Here is a 22,825-nt window from a genome sequence, read left to right as displayed (position 1 = left end):
TTTCCACAACCGAAGACTAGAATGCCAAAAAAGGAAACTAAAAGAATAAATAATAATGATAAAATACAGGACCAGCCTACCAAGGCGGCAACATCCTCCGCATGTACCAAATCCTCGTAGCATACACCACGCAAAACCCAATCGATTACTACGACGCCATCATGCCCCTCCATAGCTTTCTCTACACCCGCATCATAATCTTTCTCTTCGGTACAATGGGCCCCAGCTTGTCCTTCTCTAAGAATGTTAATTCACCTTTCGTCTACGCTGAGGCTGTCTTCGGGGGTGCATTGATTGCTATCGGACATTGTACGAAGCTGAGCGCTATAGTTGCGTATTTGTTGCTCGTGCATGCTGTGGGGAAGGTTAGTACGTTTGCTGGGTGGAGGGCTTGGGTGGAGAGGTAGGTTTTGGTTTACTTTATTTCTCTTCTTTCTTTTTCTTTTTGTCTCTCTGTTTTATGGACATGTTTATGAGGTTACTAACCTGGATTGGTTTGTTAGAACGAAGAAACCACCCGAGGATCCCGGGTTGCTGGTTAGGGTTTTGAGGTTTGTGGGGTTTTTTGAAGATCGTGAGGACTGGGCGGATGAGACGGTGGTCTCTCCTGGTGAGACTCCGCAGATTGGGAATCTGCCGATGGATAAGTTGGGGCATCAGTATGCGAGGTTAGGGTTTGAGGGATGAGTTTGGTAAGAGAGAATAGGTGGCGGGATTGTTAAGGTATAGAGTCTATTGGACACTATTAGATGTCGTTGATGCTGCTCTGATCTGAGAGGAGATATATAGATATTGTTTAGATTGCTGATAGGTATATATATAAGTTAGGTAGGTGACAAGGTTGAATATAACCGTCAAATGGTGAGATCCTTATATTCGTCAGGTATCTAATGTATGTATGTCTGTCTGTCTGTACGCCAAACTATGGTTGGCTAATTAGATGCACAGTCAACGTGGGTTTGCCATCACGGATTTGGGTAGTCACTGATGCCTGACGTACATCATCATTGCAAGGTAGGTACTTGAGCATTATCCGAAAGGGCTTCTAGGTCTGCAAGGCTCACTTTTGGAGAAATAGTCACTTTACCAGATATGTTGGGCCCTTGCCCAAATACCGCTAGAAGCTGCTGCGGTCCTTGCGGTTTTCGATAGGATATACGATACAAGTAACTCAGGATGTAGCTGGACACAGCATGCTACCTTAGAAGACTATACCATGGGTCGGATCGCCGGCCACGACGTAGTTCTAGCCCGCTTACCCAAGATGGGGAAAGGCAGTGCCGCCAGCGCGGTAGCTGGTCTCACAGAATGCTTCCAAAAGCTCAAGGTAGCTCTCCTCATTGGGATCTGTGGCACCGGAAGTGTTATTGAGTGTAGTCTTGGGAGACGACAGGGGTTCAGGGTAATTCAATTCTCAGAAGACAATACGACAATACCAGACGCGGAAACTAGGGCATTTATCGCAAAATTAAAAGTAAGGCGAGTAAAGCTCGAGAAACGGATCCGTGATCACCTCCGAAGGACAGCAGCTATCTACTCTGGGCCATGCGAGGACAGACCCTTTCACCCAGACTACCACCATATCAACAGATGTGAACAAGATTGTGAAACGGGTGCTTGTTTCAGGTTTCAACTTGGTTCAGATGCTATAAGCTCCTCATGTGTGGAGCTGGGCTGCGATTCGAAGTTTCTTGTTTCTCACTCTCGACTGCAAGGTGGTTTCAGTGAAGACCAGCCAGCCATTCATTTTGGCGCATTTGCTTCAGGGAGCTCTGTTATGAAATCTGGAGAACACCGTGATACAATGGCAGAAAAGGGGAGTTTCCTCGCTTTTGAGATGGAAGCCGCGGGGGGTATGCAAGTATCTCTCATGCATAGTTGTGAAAGGTGTTTGTGATTACGCAGACAACCACAAAATAAAGCGTGGCAAAGATATTCTGGGGCAGCAGCGGCAGCTTGTGCCAGTGCAATTCTAGAGGAGCTAACTGTGTGTCATGCATTAGGCTATGATAATGTAAGTTCTAGCCCTGTCGTTTCCCGCCGGACGAAGAACTCACTTTTGGAGTTCTAGCATTGTATTCTAGGGATTTCAGTCACAAGGGACGACCATGCCTGTGAATCTGTGGTTCGAGTGAAGTTGTAGCATTTTTGGACTATCTCTTACTCATGGAATATCCTTAAGTAGTCAGAAGATACTATCTGAGGGTTTTGCATCGAGGTGCTTTAACTTTGGCATTTCTGTCTAACATAATGAAATTAAGTTAACCTTGTTACATTCTCGTTATGGCTCTTACGATACTTTATCTTAAATACTCCGATATATATATTGGGAAATTCTTAGTGAAAATCATCTGTTTCACGAAACCCTAAATAACCTAGCTCAACGTCCGCTGACATAATGGCAGATCATCTGTAACTATAACTAACAGCACCCAAGGTCCTTACAGCAGAAATCCAATTATTTGATTAATACCTGTCCTTCCATATTTGATTAGAAACAGTACATGCAGTTCCTGTTGGATATACCTAGAACTAAATGCTCTCCTCCCGTGGCACCAAAAAGGCAGAATTGCCAAAGACTCCTTGGCGATATGCCCCTCCACATACATACAACAAGGAAACTAACCCCGCGGGGCTTATTTCATTTGGCATGGCAGAGCATGTAGGTTGACTCCTTGACAAGCTCTATATCTACATGGATTCACTAACAGTCAGATAGATCCCAATGAGGACCGAGATAGTAAAGTACATCAACAACAAGGTTAATACCCCTAAGCTCTAATAGTACTACTCATCTATATCCCCGGATGCCCAAGTTCACCTTCAATCGCACTCACACAGGTCACATTCACCGAGGACTCCGTTGGCTATGGCTCTAGTTCATCAACTCCCAACCGTCTACCAAATGCAGTGGCCTCCCACCTCAACAACATTCTGAAGCCACTTTCACCGATTGAGCCAGAAGCAGTCATTGTCGCCAGCGGCATCACTGCCATTGGGAGCATGCTCAGCTTCACACTGGCCGAGCCCACAGACGGTATCCTAGTCAGTCGACCGGTCTATGGACGCTTTGAACTCGACTACGGGGTCGAAGCAGATGTGCAGATCGTATATGCAGACACGGATACCGAGGAGGCATTTGCCCCTGCCGTGGTAGATAAGTACGAGGCAGCGCTTGAACGTGCAGAAGCGGATGGGACCAAGATTCGAGCAGTGTTGATCGTGAATCCACATAACCCTGTAGGTAAGTATCATTTGTGAAGACTATCACTGGGATTGAACATGATAGGTTATCTATTGTCTGTACAGAGTGTTAACTAGCAACAGGGCGCTGCTACCCAGCAGAAACACTCAAGGAAATCCTCCTGTTCTGCAATAGACACAAACTCCACCTCATCAGCGATGAAGTATATGCATCCTGTGTCTTTGACTCGGGAGACCCGAGCGCAGTCCCTTTCACCTCGGTCTTATCCATCTGCACACCTGACCTGATCGACCCTGATCTCGTTCACTTGCTCTATGGATTCAGCAAGGTAAGCCATTCTTCTCCACCAACCCAATCTAATACTACCCACCACCCCAAACTAATATTACAACCAGGACTTCGCAGCCGGAGGCCTCCACCTCGGCTTCTTAGTCACGCAAAACGCGTCCCTGCGTCAAGCTTGCAAAGCGATATTGTCAGTTCCCTACTCCAAACACCCACCAAATACCCCATCCACATCACACGATCTAATATATAACACATACACAAAGGAGACTCCACAACGCCTCAACAGCCTCCATAACAATCGGAGCAACAATCCTCGAAGACCAGGATTTCATCGCCCAATTCATCGAGAAATCCCGCCAAAGTCTAGCATCGACATACCGAATTGCCACATCAACACTCAATCAAGAAGGCATCAATTACGTTAAACGAGGGTAAGACCCATCTCTCTTTCCCTCTCTCTGTTTCTTTCCCCTATCCAACCTGCATCGCCATGGCAAATTTGTATATGCGGTGCTAAGAGCATCCAGAAACGCAGGTTTCTTCATCTATATCGACCTCTCGCCCTACCTCCCTTATCCTGATCGTCCGGTTCACGAGCGCGAATATGCCCTGGCGCAGAAGTTCCTGGATGCGGGAGTGTTTCTGCATCCGGGTGAAGAGCATGGGAAGCAGGGTGGGTGGTTTAGGGTTGTGTTTGCGCATGAAGAGGAGGTTTTGAGGGAGGGGCTGAGGAGGTATGTTTCCTCTTTTTCGTTTGGCTTAACTCTTTGATTTCTGGGGTGTCTTGGGCTGATGCCGAGGTTCTTTTACTGGGGGTAGGTTGATTGGGATGTTGAGATCTGGTTGATGATCTGTGGGTGTTTGATAGATGGAGAGGTATTACTTGTGGTGATTATTTGGATAGAGTGCAAACTACATGGGTGGATCAGAGATTATAAACGATGTCATAACAACCATTGCATTCTTCATATTCTTTTTACTTTATAGGTCTTTCACGTGTGGATCTAATATGTATGATCAACTCTTTCAGCTACTCTTCGATATGTTGGTGAACTGGAAGGTGGGTTGACCAGGGACAGCGTTCTCGGCGGAGAGACCCTCCCTCTTTTCACCGGAGCCAATGACCTCGCCGGTCTTGCCACCCTCATCAACAGCAATGATCTCAATCTCCTTGCAGCCTGTTGTCTTCTGCAAGTTGACGAGCATCTCATTGAGGACGGCGAACTCATCGAACGGCAGCTTCCGGCTGAAGACGGTCTCAGGCTCCTCACGGCCCTGGATAAGGCGTCTCTTCAGGGTCTGGACGAAAGGCATAGCCTTCTTCATCTCACCCATCTTGCCGACCTTAGCGTTCAGCTCCTTGTCGTTGATGGACAGGTTGAGACCATCGAAAGCCTCGCGAACCAGATCGATGTACTTCTCCTGCCACGAGGGGTACTTCTTGGCGGCGTAGATTGTGAGCTTCTTGGGCTGACGGGGGTCGTAGCCAGTGCTCTTGCCCTTGGAAGCCTTCTTGGCGAGCTGAGCCTCAGCAGAGGTGATGCTAGAGGAAGTGGCCCGGACATAGGTGCTGATGGCTGTCAGCTCCGGTGATTGCTCGGGAACTTCGGGGAAACGAGCGTGGTGAATAGATTCGGGCTGTATCGTAGGTGATGTTAGTGTTATGTTCTTTCAATGGTATCGAAAATCACTAACCTTCTTCAGGATTTCGAGCCAAACGTATTCGGCCCAGTGAGGAGCAATGACAGCCAGCATGAGGGCTTGCAGCTCGATGTAGCGCAGGACCACATCACGGTGCATTCCAACACCGGCTGATGTTGCGGCCTCACGGTAGGCATCACGGGCACTCACCAAGTCGTATAGACCAGACTTCAGGGCGAGCTTAAAGTTGGTGCTATAATGATGTTAATACTTGTTTATCATGGGGTGTAAGGGGAGGGAAATGATGTCTTGTAGCTTACTCTTGATAGTGCTTCTGGGTCTCACGAGCCAAACCATTCATCTCGTTGTTGAAGATCTTATCCCAGAAAGCATCAGCGGGACCAGTGCGCAGAGTCTCATCCTTGGAAATCTCCTCAACCCATTCCTTAAGGGTGTGCAGTCTCAGAATGTTACTGTTAGCGACAGTCTCGTCGAAGTTAGCGTCCTCGATACCATCACCAGCATCAGCGAACGCAATACGGGTAGCATCAGCACCGAATTTGTCAACACTGTCCTTCAGTGTAAGGAAGTTACCAGTGCTCTTGCTCATCTTCTCACCGTTAAGAAGCAAGTGTCCATTTGCACGGACACCGCGAGGCCAGTACTCCGGTGGGAAGAGCGCAACGTGGATGTAAAGGAAGAAGGTCAAGTGGTTCTGGATGAGGTCCTTTCCGGAAACTCTGACATCCAATGGGTACCAGTACTCGAATTCTCTGCGCATCTGCTGCAAAACCTCCTTGCTAATTCCGCTCTTTGAGATCAGCTCGTCGCTGAGCTCGCGTCTTGTGAATACATAGTCCCAGACCTCGTCGATCATCTGCTCAGCCTTCACGTTCAAGGGGCCGTGAGTCTGACCGTAGCGGTCACCGTGCAGCAGATGGGCAATGGTGTAGTAGGCCATGTAGACAGTGCTGTCGCTCAAACTCTCGACAAGGAACTGAGGATCCCATGGCAGCTTAGAGCCCAAACCATAGGTTCTCGCGCAAGCCCAGCGGTTGAGCCAGTCAAGGTTCTTCTCGAAGCCGTGCTTGGTCTCGTTGGTGTATGTGTTGAGGGTGTTCACGACGTGGTCCAGTGTGTCCTTTTGCCACTTGGCGTCGTTCTCTCCGTAGTTCAGGAACCATTGACCGAGGTACGCAACCACACAGTCATCTCCACTTCTGCTGACGACCTCTCCCATGGGATCGGCAAAGGGGAAAGCATCACCGCTGTCGTAAAGAGATTTACGGATCTTGTCCTTAGCAGCGCTGACAGGCTCACCCTTGTATTCACCAACGACCATAGTACCCTTGTAGAAGGCTTCACCGTATGCCAACTCCTTCGCCTTTGCCAGCTGGGTGACATCCTTGGGAGAGTTGATCTTCAGCTGCTTAACAAGGGTAGGGGCAGTAAGGCTACCGTAAGTTGGAGTTTCAATAAGGGGGAAGATCTCCAGCTCGGCCCACTCCTTCTTGATACCATAGTAATCGGGCTTCTTGGCGAGGTCAGCCAAAGTAGCATAATCGTCGGGGCTGTCAGATGGCACAGAGGTGACGACACCAGTACCCTTGCTGGCAGAAACGCCCTCCATGGGCAGAATTCGCACACCCTCGGTGTGGAACGAGAGTGGAGCGTTAACAAGAGTGCCAACGTAGGCGGATCCTGGAGCCTCCGCGACAAGCGGCAACTGATCCTGAGACTTGGGGAAGTTGTCACTGCTGAAGAAAGTGCCCTGGAAAGCCATGTTCCATGCAGCCCGCTTTGTGCAAACATAGTATTCCTTTTCCTTCGCCTTGAAGATACCATAGTTGATCTTGGGGCCGAGGAAGCAGCAGGTCTGACCGTACATCGTCTCTGGACGCAGAGTAGCAGGGACAAAGTAAACACTGGCATCCTCTTCAATCTTGCCCTTGACGATCTCGGCAATCTGTGGGGCCCATTCCTTCACCTTCAGCTTCATAGCGGTATATTCCTGGGGTCCGACACCTTCACCCTTGGTCCGGTCGTGGTCCATGCAAGGCTGTCCGTCCTTGGGAGAATAGATAGTGTACCGGCTACCGTACTGGATCTTACCCAGTTCATGGAGACGGTTCATCTGCCAGCGCACAAAGGCATCGTAGTAGGGGTTCGCATCAGTGGTGACCATCTGACGGCGCCAGTCAATTCTTGCGCCAAGGCTGTCCAGATCACGGATGGCCAGGGGAGGGAAGTGGTGGAGCCAGTAACCAGCGTCAGCAAACTTGTGGATTTCCCCCAAGGGGATACCGATCGCCAACATGATCTGGAACTGGTACTTCATCTTCACAGTCTTGGAGGCGGCCTTGCTCTTCTTTCCGGAAAATTTCTCTTGTTGTTCGTTCTTGACTTCCTGGGTGGGGGCTGCAGGGGCCTTCTCCTCCTCCTCATCCTCTTCCTTATAGCCCTCGAAGTTCTGTCCAAATTTCTTGACTTCATCGGAAAGCTTATCCGCGCAGGCCTTGATAGGCATACCGGTGCAGTGAAATCCCAGAGGGAAAAGAGCCCTCTTACCCTCCATGCGGGCAACACCGGCCATGAACTCGACCTTACTGGCAGTGAAACTGTGGCCTGCGTGCAAGGTACCGTTCATGTAAGGGTAAGCCATGGTTCCGAAGAACTTGGGATACTTCTCACGAAGCTCCGCGGCGGACATGGTGCCCTCAGGAACCTCCGCGAATGAGGGGGCATCAACCTCGAAAACCTTGTTCTCCTTCCATTGCGCCTGGTATTTCTTCTCGATGGTGATAAGGGTATCTCTCTTCTCGGTCTATTTCGGGATCCACCAATTAGCACCGTCTGGACAAAGAAAGCTGGGGGAGGAGGGGTAGGATATAGAACATTTTCGAGCTTGAGTGTGTTTTTCGCGCCGTTGCTCGGGTCGAGCGCAGCTGCAGAAGCAGCAGCGGCTGCCATGGCTCTTAATGAATGGTTTGCTGTATTGCAAACTCAACTGAAGAGCCCTGAACGGGAGTGGATCAAAAATGGTTTATATAACTCTGCCGCGGGGTAAGACTTTATCGATGTTCTGAGTCAAAAGATTATGTGGGAATCGGACTCCGGCAGTACACTTCTCACCGCCTGCCACATCCATCGACCAAACAGTACTACATGTCTTCCTTATCATTCTATCATGAGTCAAGATTGGAAAAAATGGTCATTTTTGTAGATGACTCATTAAGGTGGTTTTCTATTTTAGAGATTAAAATAGATTACTGTTCGATAAGAAACGTATTGAATGGCGAGCACGTCAGCAATTGGTGCGAGAACAAAGCCAGATGTCTAGTCACATGACCACGTATCGGACCGTCTCAATCTTTCCGCCGACAGGCCAAAAATCGAGATGAGCTCCGAGCAGCACTCCATCCAATTCCGCTCGGGACTGTTGCAGCTAATCGATACCCCGGGTCGGCTAACTTTTGCAATCTTCAAAAAGTCCCCTTTTCAATTGTTGCTTCAAAGTTAAAGCGTGTTGCGCCTTCCCCGTCATCATGGTGAACGTCTTCAAGCGGATGCGGAAGCTGAAAACCGTAAGTTGGCCAACACCATTGCTTGCATCTAAATGAATGTCAAAGACTGACTCGAAGGTTTTAACCAATTGCAGAGGGTAATGCTCCCAATAAAAAAAATTCCCCGCACCTGTACCATTGCTCCAACTTTTCGACAAGATCGCGGCGGCATCCAACGCTCAAGTCTATTTGGGACGACGACAACAATAACAGGGGAGGTCCGTTGATATCAAAAGCGCATGGACTAACTTGTTTATTCAACAGATCCTCAACGTACGCGTAGGAACTGGTGCCGCCACTCTTCCCTCTGTTACCTCTGCGACCCAAGAATTTCCCGCAATCACCCGTCTACACCTCACATACGCTCAGAAGATCTATGGCGGCCACCAAGGCGCACGGCATTTCTGGCGCAACTGTCTGCCCCGGCTTAAGTACCACAACCCAGGTCTCCGGATGACCGTGAAGCAAACACAAGAACAAGAGGGACCGGCAGCCTTGACGATATACTTCGCAGAGCGGGCGAGCAATGCCGCTTCTTTGACCGCGGCGAAGATTGAAGACAAACATGCCCCGGCGCCGGAGTCTACAGAGAAGACGGCCATTCTGGATCTGAAGAACCTCGATCATAAGGAGATCTGGAATAAAGTTAAGATGGTGACCGGGGCCCAGGACTTGCCTGCTACCCCCGAGGAGGAAGCGGAGCTACAGAAACTGGAGCAAATGCGTCAACAGTCGGAGAAGGACCGGGTACGGCTAGCCACTATACGCCAGGCCAAGAAGGACCAAGAGCGGATGTTACAAGAGGCTCGGGGAGAGATTGAGAAGCTGAAGCAACTGTAGGTCTGGTAGAAGACTGTTTGGGGTTGCCGGAAGACGCTGGGCATGATCAACTGTAGTATAGCCATTTTTCTTTATTTTATTTTTCTTTTAGAATATGTAGTTCTAGGTGTCTCTTTTGTGTCAAATAATGGCTTAACTTCCCCCTGTGATCTTGAGGGTTAGATACATCGTCGGGATATCATCAAAGCAAAGACAAAACAACGAGCCTTTATATATATCGGGCTCATTGTGTACAACCAAGTACAAAAAACAAGTCACATCAGAAGCATAACTTTCCCACCCCAAACCCTACAATTTCTCCATATTCAAATGTCACACTCATAAATAGCAGGTCAAGATACAATACCCGTACGCGAGCCATCCTCAAACATTCCTAAACTCCTGAATAACCACGAAGCGAGCGGTACCTCTCAACTTAAGCATGATCTGGCGTATAGTTCGTCTCGCCCAACATGCTCTGGCCTGCTGATACAGTCGGTGTTGCAGTCTGGGTTTGGCTTGAACCTGGCTGATTCAGTGGCGACGGGGAATGCGCTCTTCCGGCAGCAGCAGCTTGAAGTCTCTGATCCAATGCCTTGAGAGCCAATGCTCGTCTCCGCTCCGCCTCTTCACGCTTAGCCGCACCCCTCATGCCTCCTCTCTGGTTGTTAAGAAGAGTGGGAAGACCGGCCTCCCCCCTCGCGAGAACTTGTTGGTTGCCCGATGCGATATCTTCATCCGAAAACGGGGTGCAAATCTTCAATGCGACGAGCAAAGAGTAAATTTGTTCCGAGACAAACGAAATTGGAGGCTGGATTGCGTCTGGGAAGAGACACGCGAATGCAAACGTCTCACTTGCGTCTCCCTTAAAGCCTAAACCGTCGGTAGATGTACCTGTTAAATCCGGCTGCCGTTTAAAGAACCGAAGGTAGGTCCAACTTGTCAATAGCCCGAGCCAGGAGAGTATCGCCGCCACATGTGTTCCAATTACTATGCCACTGATCGTGGTTAACAATAGGAAAAGCGCCGGGAAATGCTTCACCCGCATCTTCACCAGGCCTTTGAATATAGTCACAGTATGCTCGGGAACAAGTTGCTTGAAGGCCACAAGGAAGGAGGCTTGGATCGATATGCCACCACATATTTGGGTTACGCTTGGAGACGGGGAGTCAGTAGGGAAGGCGCAAGAGGTTGTGCATTCGGTATCGGAAAGCAAGGCATACCCGCTGGTCGAACCACCCCTGATGGTAGTTCCTAACAGATAAATGGGAACAATCGCCAGATTCGGGATCACCGCGATGGTCAGAATGAATTTCGCAAACTCTCGAGAACCCCAAGCGCGCTCTAGGTACTTGCCCCCATAGAACAGGGTGGCGCCGTTCAAGAGAACCGTAAAGATATTCTGCTCCACGAAAGTCGCGGTAAGAAATGTCCAGGGGTAATAAAAGAACTCGGTTGGGACGAGTGTCAGATAGGGCACAACTGGCGTGGTCAAGGGATGGCCCCCCGTGGCATCAATTTGTCGCCATCGGGCGATGTTGTACAGGAGGGAGAGGGTGAGCAGGCTAATGAGACAGGTACGGGTCGCAGGGGGGATATTGACTCGGAGCGCCATTGTGGGAAACGAGCTCTTGCGGCTGCTGGTGTGCACGCAGGCCGCAGGCTGTCGACAAAACCCGACGAGGGCAATTAAGTGTCAAAAGTTGGTGTTGATCACTGGGTGTCTGGAGCGGATTTCGGGCCAAGCAGCACTTCCGCCTTTGGTTTGGTTCGTTATTAGGCTCTGATCGATCGTCTCCATTTGATTGGGCACCCTATTTTGAACACCCGCCCGGGGAAATAACAAAGGTGACCACCTGAGGCACTACCCGAGACTCGAGCCTTGGCGCCTAAGGTATGCTTTTCCAACGACCGAGGTAAAGGGGTCGATGTATGTATGTATGCATGTAAGTATGTACATGTCGAGGTGCTAATCTATCAAGGCGCTAAACAAAGAAACATTCCAAATCATGTCGCTTTAAAGTTTTGAACCGTAAAAACTCCCTTCTGACACACTCCAACCGTTTTGCTTCAGAGCGGCTATCAGCTCATCTCTGACCATCTCGGTCTGCTGACAAGATTCTTGGCAAGGCTAAGACTTGTGGCTCTGAAACCGTGTATTTCATGAAATCGATACCGGACAGGGAAAGAAATAGATGTCATCATCAAGGCGCAACCCATTTCAAGTTGCTCCGTGGATGGCCACACCGAAGTTTCGTGATTGGTGTAGTCACTACCTGCCGCTGTGATGGCTTAACCAAAGGTCTCTTTGAATTTCAACGGTTACGACCTCCGCTTGTCACTACGAATGGTTACCGCAGAAATTTGAAATTTGACTCCTCGAATGAGAGCTATTTGTATCCTTTTTGGAAACCCAGATCTACGGAACGAGCTTCCTCCTTCCTCTTTCAGTCCGATAGGCCCCTAAGACATAATTTATCAGGCAAGTCAGAAAAGATGCAATGTGGTACATAAAAGGTGGCACAGCCGGTTACCATGTGGCTAAAAAAGTGATAAATTGACATTGGAAGCGCAGAATGGGAAAGAAAGGAATGGGTCTCCGTTTGTTGAACCCATCCGCCATATGCCGCCCTAGAGGTCGAATTAAATCCAGGAATTTTAAGAGGAACCCGATCTTCATTAGTCATCGAATCAAATCCGTTTTATTAAAGTAAACTCCTAGGATCTGACAGTTGTGCTAATTTTCCTAGTAGGAATTACTTATATTTAGGTGTACATTCAGTGATTCACCCATTCAATATGGCTATTGTGGGTAATATAATTAGTATTGTTAAATGTCTATGTAATTTCAGGTCAGTCCAATATTAAGCGCAGGGAAGAACGTTCCCTGTTTATTTGATTTTATTTTACTTTTTTGGTGGTGCAATTATAGCGGAGGAACATAATGAAAATAAAGAGGAATAAAAAAAAAAAAAAAAAAACAGAACCTTCCTAAGGAAATAGAAATAGGTTGTCCACAAAGTAGGTACACTACTAGTAGTACTACTACTGCGTGGCCCTGTGTAAATCACACTGTAATCGACCCGCAAAACGCTAGGTCCCGAAGCGGACAAGCGCACTGGCCGATCATTTGCCCGTCAGAACCACCCAAGGGGACCGGTGGATTTCCCAACTGCACGCTAAGTCGTGGGCCGGACGCCACAACGAGTCAAGCCAAAAGTCCAGGTCGCAAAGTCAAAATCGGGTTTGACTGCAAGAGTGACTGGCAAAGGGTGCCGGCATCCTCTGAAACAGCGTCCCAGAGCCGCCTGGAGAAATTCCACTGAGCTTTTCTCTTTTTTCTTTTTTGTCTTTTTTTTCTCCCACTCTCTAAACTCAACTTGGCGTGTTAGTTCGAGATTTGAAGACTACTACCTCACTTCTTCCTCTTTCATTTCTTTTCTCCCCTGCTTGCAGTCACGACAACCATCAAGTCAATCAACCTGTACCTTATTATTACCCTGCAGAAGTGGTGGTGATCATCATTCCTTGACACGCTTGCCCTGTTCCTTTATTATTATTATTATTATTATTATTATTTTAATGACCTTTTATTTTTATTTTTTTCCCACTTCCTTTTCGTCGTCCCCATTCTGGGAGTCCAGCCCTCCAGTTTGTCCACCCCTCTCCCGTAACCGTACTGGTACAGCTCCAACCATTGCAGTTCGCTAGCGGGTCTGCTATCTCAAGCCACACGTTGGTGTCGATTTCGACCCGTCTCGATATTCATTCTTCACTTTCTCTTTCCGACTCTTGCGACTTCTTTTCCACAACCCCCTTGTTTAACGCTGCTCAAGGGTCTCATTAGAACCCTCATCAATCCTCTACCCTTTAATTGATGATCTTACCCCCCGGCATTTGCACACCACCTTAACTCTCTGCATTATATCCCATCCCCTTCAACTACGGTTTTCCCTTGTCACGCCTTGCTGCGGCCCAGCTCAGCTTTTGGCAATCACGCTCTTTCCGACGCCGAACTGGAACTTCCCGTCATTCGTCCTGGTGGTTTAGAGAGAGAAATTTGTATTATCAGCAGACAGGTTCCATCGGTTTACACGGCCTAATCTCGCCTATATCTCGGGTTTCTCGCATCTTTCAATTTCTCGATCACCCACCGTTATCCTTCTGCAATCTGTTCAGCGGAGGTTTCTGTTATTATTCCTGGCATGCTAGCGGATCCTCCACCTTACTAGCTGTCATACATGTAACAATGTCACATCCTGATCTTACGTCGCATCATGTCAACTACCTAATCTGGAGGTACGTTCTAATTCAAGGTTCTCTGCCGACATCCGAGTTCAGGACCACTGATAGCTCATGATAACCCCCCCTGATGTCTATTTCCTTCGTACATGTCACTGACTTGTAGTCCCTAGGTATCTTCAAGAATCAGGTTGGTTTCAACCCCCCTTTTATTCAATCTTAGTTCTCTTTTTATATTTTGATATTTTATATTATTTCCCCCTTCTTCTTACGCGTTTCCCGGTATCCTCGTTTGACAGGACTTGACGTATCCTCAAACTCCAAGATTCTCATCTAACCTACATCGCAGGTCACGGTGAAGCTGCAGTAACACTGCAGCGTGCATGGAATCATGACCCACAGAGCTTACCTTTCGCTCCTTATATAAAAACTCATGCGTTGGTGTCTTTGGTTCAAAAGGGTCTCCAATATCACGAGCTCGAACAGTCACTCGATAAGGCACGTTACCTTGCTCTACCGGACCTAATTTTTTTTTGTTTTGCGGTCGACTCTTTCTCTTTCTCTTCAATTAGTGTCTTCGAAGAATATCTGTTTATCAATGACTAATGAGTTCTACAGGATGGGAATCCAAGGGCCTTTTCACCTTCAGAATATTTCTTTGGACCAGCGGTGCTGGAAGCGGAACCGCGGAAAAGTCAGGGTGGCCCGGGTGAAAATGGCACAGATCAGGCACCTGTCTCGCCCACGAGTAAAGTCGCGCGCGACGGCGTGATCAACGGTCACTTGACAGGCGAACCTGCGGCACCTCAAGTTGTCCCCAATGCTAAGAAAACCCGTAAGAGTGACCGCGCAGAGACCAACGGGGACGAAATTCCAATGGAAATTGATTCAAATGGTGTTGCAAATGAGACAAAATCCGCAGTAGCTGCATCACCATCCGTGGCTGACACTGCTGTGGATGGGGACGGGGACGTGAGCATGGGCATCCGACCGGACTCGCAAGACCAGGAACCAACCGCGGCGCCGACTTTCACCTTGACCAACGGCCACAGCGTTGGCGTCCAGATCACACCCGCCAAGGCTGCCGACCTTAGTCCCGATACCGCCCTCTTGAATGTGGCTGATGATTGCCACGTGACCCGTGCATTGTGGCGTCCAAATGACTCCACCGTTGTCGTTGCAGTCGGCGAGACGTTTTGCAGTCTATGGAAGATGCCGTCATCCGCGAGTCCAGTGCAAGAGAAACTTGTGGAGGGTAAGGGTGATAATATCTGCGTCTCCGCGGTCGCCTGGGACCCTACGGGCCAGAAGTTGGCCGTAGCCACATACAACGACATGAGAGGGTCTATCACTATGTATGATGTCGCCGGAAATGCCGTTGACCTCCTGCCCGAAGTACCTAGAATGATCACTGGATTGCATTGGACCGAGAGCGGCACCCATCTAATTGTCGTGGCATCAGATAGTAAAGTCTCCGAGCTGGCTCTCTGGGATGATTCATTGCGACCGGACGAGTTCCCCTCTCCACAGGTAATCGATGGGTCAATCTATGACCTCAGTTGGCTTGGACGCAATAAAGCATACGCTTCGGGTAACGGAACGGTCTACCAATGCGATGTCGATTCGAGCATCCACATCTCCAAGACATTTACCAGTGAGACCGATAGACCTTGGACATTTATTCGTTCCGAAAATGTCAATTCCTCCTCTGTGGCAGTGGCTGCATCGTCTGCTGCAGCTGCGTTCTGGATTCCGACTCATGACATGCACCTCGATAGTGCACACGAAGGGGACATCACGGCAATAGAGCTTAAGCCAAACACACTAGAGCAACCACAAGCGAGCCATCCTTTGGTTCTAGCCTCCTCATCTACTGATGATACAGTCAAAGTATGGCATATTGATCTGGACGCAAAACGATTTGATTGCATCCATCGTCTGTTCCTCGGTCCATCTTCACCGGCCCTCGCCAGCAGTTTCTCTCCGGACGGGTATGCTCTGGCTGCTGCAAGCAAGGAGAAATTGTTCATCTGGAATTCACAGAGGGGTGGCACCGCAATGGCTACTTGGTCCGTGCCGGGGACCGACCGAGCAAAGATCGAAGAAGGACAAAACCACTTGGCCAATGGACACAATGGGAACGCCGAGCCAATACCGGACCGTTCTCTTGCATGGGACAGTGATGGTAAACGACTCGCTTTTGGCTTTGGCAAGCAGGTATGTTGTCTATCGTACCTAAGTGGAGATTAACAGACTGACTGAGATTGGGTAGTTGGCTATCATAAACATGCAAAGTTGAGACTTTACGAACGGCAAATACGTGATGTTGGGCTCAGAACGCAGGAATATCTAACCACACCTTGATAATATTCTTATATGCGATCTTACAACTTTTCACTACATAATTCATGATATCCTCGTCAACGAATACAACCGACAAGTATACCTTAGCTTTCGCTCTTGGCCTTCTGGATCGTTTGCCGCCAGACCGCCTAATCAACCTTCGCCCAGGTCATTCCTCCCATTTATGTGCGGCTAGGTGGAGCGCAAGGAATTGGATCAAAGTCGATCAACAGCTAGCAAGCAGCGTCACTTCAGGAGGTTCTTGTTGTGTTCTTTCTTCCTTCAACATTCTAATTTATTCAATAACCGTTTGGTTAGATGGTACATGTCGGCGCAGACTCGGGGTTTCCCAACAGAAAAGCAGTGAATTGCGGTTATAGTGGGTTGCGGTGGGCACATTGGCGCATTCTATTCTCTTAATTCTCCACTGTACCCTTGCTTCTTGGTCGACATGATTACGGAATGTCAGAATCTTCCTTTGTCTTGGGCTTCGCATCAGTTCTTCGGCAAATCCTCGGTCTCGGTTTTCTTACGCCGGAGTCGCTTTCAGCCGCATTTAATCTCAGATCCGGCAACTCGGCGTTCCCAGATCATATGATGGTTTTTATTATGTGTCATCCGCAGGGTCTGTGGCTAATCTAGTACGCCTTTGCCTTTCTTCCCTTCTCTCCTGCCGACATCGTTCACGAACGCGGAAGCCTTCTTCGACATCTTTCCAGCCACGCATCCACGCCGTTATACCCTCTACAAGTGCTTCGGCATCGGTCTCATAGCGCTCCTCGGGCTTACGCCGTATCCACCGCTTTGTTTTGTTTTGTCGCGATGTCCCCGGTTTAGGTTCGCTCTGCCATCCGTTAACCCAGGCTTCGAGTCCGCGAACCGTACCATGAAGTGCTTCACGTTCTGCTGAGCCTTCCATTATGTCTGTTTCCCTACATCGAACAGAGTTACGCATTAGCCCAGAAATGAAGGTGGCGATTTGGTGGATATTAGCTTACAGCTCGTGGACCACGTTTTCGAGCTCCGATATCCTTCGCGACAACCCCTGGGATTCACGCCTAAGGATGTCATATATTTGAGATGATTCTTTGCGGCGTTGGTTCAAGTCGGCATTTAATGCGGTTACTTCGTTCAAAAGAGCCATGAGTTGCGAGCGCGAAGGCGCGAAGGCGGATGAAGCACGGTATTCCATCGGGGCAGAGCAGGAGGCTGCGGAAGCCACGGGGTGTGAAATTTCTGGGCAGGAACGTGTAGGTCGGCATTTGACGACTTCCTGAGTGAGTTTCGGTCGTGGGTCCAACAGGGCTTCCAGAGTGTTGAGGCAGTGGTGGGCCGTGGTCGTATCCTCACTTGACACGTTGGCGTTCTCCGAGACCATGTGTGCTAATTTGGCAAGCCGCTGTGGCAGAGGCGTTACGTCTTCATGGACATCTGAGGGAGAAGTAGGGCGCGACATATCCGTCTCCCAGGTGTGTTCCGGAAGGGAATGCGGAGGCGAAACCTGATCCAAGTGGGCCGGGCACGGTGAACTCTCCATGACCGATTATTGTTTTCCCTGTATATATGGTACCTTTTTCTCCTGCTATTTGGCCGTTCTATTGCATCGTGTGTAGATAAGTGAACGGATAGGAATGTTTGATTTGCTGCAAGTATGTGTGGGTGCAGGACATCGGGTAGTAGTACTCTCTTCGGGGGTGTTTGGACGTATAGAAGAGCGTCCGAAAGATAGCAAATTATCGAATCTTCAAGGACAAGGGTCGTTGCGACTGAATGAGGCCAGTCATGTATTATCGGACCGTAGAAAATCAGTTCGTTCAAATTATATAGATTAGGTATGCCTGGATGTTAGTAAAAGTATTATATGAGAGTGAGTGTTGTCCAAAACGCCTGTGCGCGACCGATCAGAATGGACCAAATAAACTGCGAGCGAGTGAACAAAGGCGAAAGGGCAAGTTCTTTTGTCATAATCCGAGAGGAAAGGCTGCAGAAAAAGACGGTCAGGTCATCAATTGCCAATTGATAATAATAATAATGCTAAGCCGGGAGACTATTCCGTATTGGGGTTCCATGGAAGCGCCGGCCAAAAAGTTTCCTGATAAGTGATGGAATTAGAAAAAGAGGAACGAAAGATAGAGGAAACGAAAAAGAAACCTGGTATTTCGATTGATTTCAAACGCAGCCTATTCCAGACGGGCTCTTTTGCTTTCCTGCTTCTTTTTCAGTTGTGAGGGCCCAACCAGCAAGTTGCCGCATTGATATAATCTGATTTTAGCGATTTCGAATTGCGTTTATCTCCGTTCTCTCCGTCCACTTTCATTTCTACTCTTCCACCTCCCCGCATACTATCGACTCGGAGTTCATTGGCACTGCCAGATTTGATAGGATGGCGCCCCTTGTGAGTATCTCATCTTATTCAACACCGATTTTCTCTTCGTCCATTTTTCGTAACCCCCCTTTGAATAAAGCGAGCTTCTGCTAACGCCGCCGAATGGTATGACTCAGATCACCGTTGTGCCGTCGCTTGAGACAGCAAAGGATGTAATTAGCCACTCGAAAGATGCCAAATATCCCCCGAACCTACTACCACTTACTGCATCTATCCCGGCCGATCTCTTGACGCCCACAGTGGCATATTTGAAGGTTGCCGAGAAGTGAGTTCCAAGTCCAGAGCCCCACGCGCCCTTTTGCCTATAGCGGGGCAGCTGATACGGCCAACTCTTGCGCAGATCCAAACTATCATTTCTCTACGAGAGTGCTGCAACCACGGAGACAATTGGGAGATATAGTTTTGTGGGAGCTGGTATGCATACTTTCCCATTTCTGGTCACCTTGTTGGAGCTTCCATTAACTTGTGCATTTGCGACGCAATGAAGATCCCCGCAAAGTTCTCAAGACCGGCCCTGGCCACGGCCCCGAGTGCGATCCCCTTCCGATCCTGGAAAGGGAGATCGCTGAATATCGTGTTGCGACGGTACCCGGCTTGACGCTACCACCACTCACAGGTGGTGCTATCGGTTACGTCGGATACGACTGTGTGAAGTACTTCGAGCCCAAGACGGCCCGGCCTCTGAAGGATGTGCTCGGAATCCCAGAGTCGCTGTTCATGCTGTTTGATACCATTGTCGCCTTCGATCACTTTTACCAGGTCATCAAGATCATCACCTTCATTCCTATCACGCATGATGAGTCGGATTTTGAAACCGAGTACCGGAAAGGCGAGGACGTGATCAAGCGCACTATCGAACGACTCCTCCGACCCGAGACCCCGCTACCTCCGCAAGGCCCGATCATTCCCAACCAGGAGTACACGTCCAATATCGGGCGCGAGGGGTACGAGCGACACGTGGTGAAACTCAAGGAGCACATCTCCAAAGGCGATATCTTCCAGACCGTGCCATCGCAACGGCTATCGCGTCCAACCTCCCTCCACCCATTCAACCTCTTCCGTCATCTGCGCACAGTCAACCCGTCGCCATACCTGTTCTACATCGACTGCGAAGATTTTCAGCTCGTTGGCGCTAGTCCCGAACTTTTGGCGAAGGAGGAAAAGGGTCGTATCATCACGCATCCCATCGCCGGCACCGTCAAGCGTGGCAAGTCCCCCGAGGAGGATGAGGCACTCGCAGAGGAGCTACGAGGAAGCCTGAAGGACCGTGCGGAGCACGTCATGTTGGTGGATCTGGCACGTAATGATGTTAACCGTGTGTGTGACCCGACGACCACCCAGGTGGACCGGTTGATGGTGGTTGAGAAGTTCTCGCATGTGCAACACCTGGTGTCGCAGGTATCGGGTATTCTGCGGCCGGACAAGACCCGGTTCGACGCGTTCCGGTCAATCTTCCCCGCTGGCACGGTCTCTGGGGCGCCCAAAGTGCGGGCTATGCAACTGATTGCCGAGCTGGAAGGCGAGAAGCGCGGAGTGTATGCTGGCGCGGTGGGCTACTTCGGGTACAACATCGCCAGCACAGACGGAGCAACAGAAATGCCGGGCGCTATGGATACCTGCATTGCACTGCGGACGATGATGGTGAAAGACGGGGTGGCCTACCTCCAAGCGGGTGGTGGAATTGTCTTCGACTCGGACCCCTACGACGAGTACATGGAGACGATCAACAAACTGGGGGCCAACATTGCCTGCATCAAGGGGGCGGAAGCGAAGTATCTGAGCATGGAGAGCGAACAATCCTAGTCTCGATGCGCTATTCCTGCTTTCGTTCGCTTCTTCGGATTCTTTTGTTCGTTGACTGGCATACTGGGAATTGAATGACGACTACGATCTAGACCGATGGAAAAATGAAATCCTTTACATAATATTTTCTTTGTTCCTTTACTTCCAAAATCCCACATTCTGATCGTATCACAGGATGCTATGAGAATCCATATTGTAAGGGGTATTTACTGGTCAGACGAGGTAAGGAAACGCAAAGACTGTCAGAGCTGAATTAACATAGCGGGACTACAACGTTTCCGCGCTAATCTATCGAATGCGAATAGGAGCCTGAGGACACCTCATTCTCGTCAGAGTTTCTCTGGGAAGAACTAGGCAAATGAGAGAGCGAAGTTTCACCCAAAGCTGCTGCACAATCCTCTGATTAGGGTATGTGGTAGGAGTTGCCTAAATTGGACTCAATGCACCACTCATGTTGAAACCTATTGGCCATGGATCATGGAGATTCTACTGGTAAACTGAGTCGTTCATGTTTCCCTTAATGTAGGTCGTTAAGTATCCTCTTAAGGGGTAACAACGCCATAGCGTGCCCTTAAATATCACCAATCCTAGCCGATTATGGACCATAGCTAACTATAAGAGGTCCTCGACCCGGGGTGATCCTGGATCTGCGATGTTCCTGTATCATCGAGAGTTCGTTTTAGGCTCTCTAGACAAGCTCTTGATGTTTTTCACGCACTTCCAGCCACACAGACGCAGCCACAACGATGGTTGTATGTGCTACCGTTGTCACTACAGCCAAATTAGTCTCATTCGTTGGTTGACAAGGCACCCAGCCTTGCAAAAGCGCCATATTTGTGTGCCAATTCTCTCAAGCAGCATCATGTTTGAGAAGAATTCTCGAATTCTGTCCTCTCTACCGCAGCCTTAACCTCTGTGGCAAGCACACTCGCTTGTCTGATCCCATTCTAAGCAAGAAGATTATTATATACCAGAGACCCGGAAAGCTCGTAAAGTAGCATCACCCTGGTGGCTGGACCAATAACAAACCAGTTGTGGCATCGGATGAACGAGTACGAGTGTCTAGATTAAATGGACTGCTGCCTAAGCGGTACCGATTAGGCCCCCATCCTTATTTCTGAAAAGATGTAGAAATTCCGTGGAGAAAAGTAGGTTTAATTCCTTGGGTGAACCGTCAAATATAGAAGGGTGGGAAATTTTAAAATCTAAACAATTTTTTTTTTTTAAAAAAAAACACATATAAAGCACGTTGCCTTATGACGTCGTTGGTACATTTTTGGCATTTAGTAAAACCTTCAAAGTTATGTCTGCACCGCCACAATCCTCAATATATGTACAAGCACACCCTCATGAATCAGGGCTGGAGTTCTGCCGTATGGTCACTTTGTAAGATTCTCGTATCAAACGAAGAACCATTCACTTCATTGGGAAACTGGGTAAGGAGGAAAGAGGGGTTGAAGAAGAGTTTCCCATATTGAAAAAGGATGCCAAGTCATTGTTGTACGCGGCCGTCCTTTGCCACGGCGCCACGACATCATCAGGGCTGCAGGTGGTTGATGAGCTAGTCTAGTAGTAGTGGGGGGGTTGAACAGGCCATTCCTATCGGAAGAGTTTAGAGTATGGTACGGGGTGGAGTTCTATATCAACTTTGAAAAGGGAACAGAGTATTTTGTATCGACTCATTGGAAGAAAAATGACGGTTAATTTCATTCTCGACAATGTATACATGTATAATAACATGTATACTATGGAGTACTACCGAATCTGGTAAAATGACAGAACACCCTGAAACTTAAAAAAAGGGTCTTTCGGGCCGTTGTACAGTTGGAAATCCCGTTGCATACCGTATCTCCATACTATATAATACTGTACATACAGTAACTGAATAATCATAGTTGAATGACTGATGACCTGACTGATTGTATACTTCTGGAACTTGCGTTTCCTTCTTTCGAACCTCCAACTTCATTGTCCCTCTTCGCTTCTTCTCCGGTTCTTCTTTTCTTCACCTTTCTAACTCTTGCACAGTAACGGATTCCATTGTTATAAAATCCATTGAACACCTACTGGTGCCTCTTCAGGGACAGATCTACCGGTGGATATCAACTCAAACCCCTATTTCCTCGTCCGCCAGAGTTCTATCTGCTTTATCTCTCGGTTCAGACATGATCTCTGTTCACAAATGCTTTGACTGGAAGTGATTACATATTTAAGATCCTATTTTCCGAGAGAGAGAGAAGGGGACTAGTTGTGTGTGTGGGGGTGGTTCGAACCTGAATTAATCGGGAGGTTTCCTTACGATTGGGCGTTGGTCGTCGTCAGCCATCGACCGGTGGCCACCAAAAACCCAAAGAACTTTCCTGCTCGTCATCGCGACTTTCTTTTCTCTCTACCGCTTCTTTCCAAACGCTACCACTACTAAACCTTCTCCTTCGATTTCTCCATTTCCTTCCTTCCGGCTGTCCCTCCCTGTCCCGATACCCTCGTTGTGTCATTTAGTGTTCTCAGGGACGATTCCGAGCGGTGGCTGACATT

At 48.8% G+C, this 22,825-nt stretch overlaps 9 protein-coding genes across 9 annotated transcripts; 5 read left to right on the top strand and 4 right to left on the bottom strand.

Annotated features, from left to right (window-relative positions):
• Positions 1 to 101: 101 nt before the first annotated feature.
• On the top strand, positions 102 to 766 carry BDV38DRAFT_289982 (uncharacterized protein; the record flags this gene model as incomplete). Its single annotated transcript, XM_032061380.1, has 2 exons — positions 102 to 403; positions 504 to 766. 2 exons carry the CDS (start codon positions 102 to 104, stop codon positions 685 to 687), a joined length of 486 nt encoding a protein of 161 aa, XP_031907732.1. The 3' UTR covers positions 688 to 766.
• A 990-nt stretch (positions 767 to 1,756) lies between these two features.
• Positions 1,757 to 2,107, bottom strand: BDV38DRAFT_13837 (uncharacterized protein). Its single transcript, XM_032051389.1, has 2 exons — positions 2,058 to 2,107; positions 1,757 to 2,004 (listed from the first exon to the last, which is right to left on the bottom strand). Exons 1-2 carry the CDS (start codon positions 2,072 to 2,074, stop codon positions 1,869 to 1,871), a joined length of 153 nt encoding a protein of 50 aa, XP_031907731.1. The 5' UTR covers positions 2,075 to 2,107; the 3' UTR covers positions 1,757 to 1,868.
• Positions 2,108 to 2,536: 429 nt separating this feature from the next.
• Positions 2,537 to 4,264, top strand: BDV38DRAFT_275744 (pyridoxal phosphate-dependent transferase; the record flags this gene model as incomplete). Its single annotated transcript, XM_032058080.1, has 7 exons — positions 2,537 to 2,662; positions 2,720 to 2,761; positions 2,842 to 3,244; positions 3,328 to 3,533; positions 3,601 to 3,680; positions 3,757 to 3,924; positions 4,021 to 4,264. 7 exons carry the CDS (start codon positions 2,537 to 2,539, stop codon positions 4,262 to 4,264), a joined length of 1,269 nt encoding a protein of 422 aa, XP_031907730.1.
• A 255-nt stretch (positions 4,265 to 4,519) lies between these two features.
• On the bottom strand, positions 4,520 to 8,278 carry BDV38DRAFT_275743 (leucine--tRNA ligase CDC60; the record flags this gene model as incomplete). Its single annotated transcript, XM_032058079.1, has 4 exons — positions 4,520 to 5,131; positions 5,189 to 5,387; positions 5,455 to 7,958; positions 8,267 to 8,278. 4 exons carry the CDS (start codon positions 8,276 to 8,278, stop codon positions 4,520 to 4,522), a joined length of 3,327 nt encoding a protein of 1,108 aa, XP_031907729.1.
• Positions 8,279 to 8,441: 163 nt separating this feature from the next.
• BDV38DRAFT_263755 (mitochondrial 54S ribosomal protein mL61) lies at positions 8,442 to 9,621 on the top strand. The gene is made up of 2 exons (XM_032056215.1): positions 8,442 to 8,723; positions 8,961 to 9,621. The coding sequence occupies exons 1-2, from the start codon at positions 8,680 to 8,682 to the stop codon at positions 9,535 to 9,537; spliced, it is 621 nt and encodes a 206-aa protein (XP_031907728.1). The 5' UTR covers positions 8,442 to 8,679; the 3' UTR covers positions 9,538 to 9,621.
• Positions 9,622 to 9,744: 123 nt separating this feature from the next.
• On the bottom strand, positions 9,745 to 11,405 carry BDV38DRAFT_13749 (rhomboid family protein). Its single transcript, XM_032051383.1, has 2 exons — positions 10,740 to 11,405; positions 9,745 to 10,670 (listed from the first exon to the last, which is right to left on the bottom strand). Exons 1-2 carry the CDS (start codon positions 11,129 to 11,131, stop codon positions 9,953 to 9,955), a joined length of 1,110 nt encoding a protein of 369 aa, XP_031907727.1. The 5' UTR covers positions 11,132 to 11,405; the 3' UTR covers positions 9,745 to 9,952.
• Positions 11,406 to 13,765: 2,360 nt separating this feature from the next.
• On the top strand, positions 13,766 to 16,008 carry BDV38DRAFT_275740 (WD40 repeat domain-containing protein; the record flags this gene model as incomplete). Its single annotated transcript, XM_032058078.1, has 4 exons — positions 13,766 to 13,815; positions 13,932 to 13,948; positions 14,108 to 14,256; positions 14,377 to 16,008. 4 exons carry the CDS (start codon positions 13,766 to 13,768, stop codon positions 16,006 to 16,008), a joined length of 1,848 nt encoding a protein of 615 aa, XP_031907726.1.
• Positions 16,009 to 16,556: 548 nt separating this feature from the next.
• On the bottom strand, positions 16,557 to 17,638 carry BDV38DRAFT_275739 (uncharacterized protein; the record flags this gene model as incomplete). Its single annotated transcript, XM_032058077.1, has 3 exons — positions 16,557 to 16,676; positions 16,793 to 17,033; positions 17,100 to 17,638. The coding sequence occupies 3 exons, from the start codon at positions 17,636 to 17,638 to the stop codon at positions 16,557 to 16,559; spliced, it is 900 nt and encodes a 299-aa protein (XP_031907725.1).
• Positions 17,639 to 18,594: 956 nt separating this feature from the next.
• On the top strand, positions 18,595 to 20,290 carry trpE (anthranilate synthase TRP2; the record flags this gene model as incomplete). Its single annotated transcript, XM_032061039.1, has 3 exons — positions 18,595 to 18,752; positions 18,828 to 18,901; positions 18,975 to 20,290. 3 exons carry the CDS (start codon positions 18,595 to 18,597, stop codon positions 20,288 to 20,290), a joined length of 1,548 nt encoding a protein of 515 aa, XP_031907724.1.
• Between the last annotated feature and the right edge of the window lie 2,535 nt (positions 20,291 to 22,825).

The sequence above is a fragment of the Aspergillus pseudotamarii genome (genome assembly GCF_009193445.1).
Source record: "Aspergillus pseudotamarii strain CBS 117625 unplaced genomic scaffold BDV38scaffold_102, whole genome shotgun sequence".
Lineage (NCBI taxonomy): Eukaryota > Fungi > Ascomycota > Eurotiomycetes > Eurotiales > Aspergillaceae > Aspergillus > Aspergillus pseudotamarii.
The sequence above is the reverse complement of the archived record's forward strand: the minus strand, read 5'-3'. Positions and strand labels throughout refer to the sequence as shown.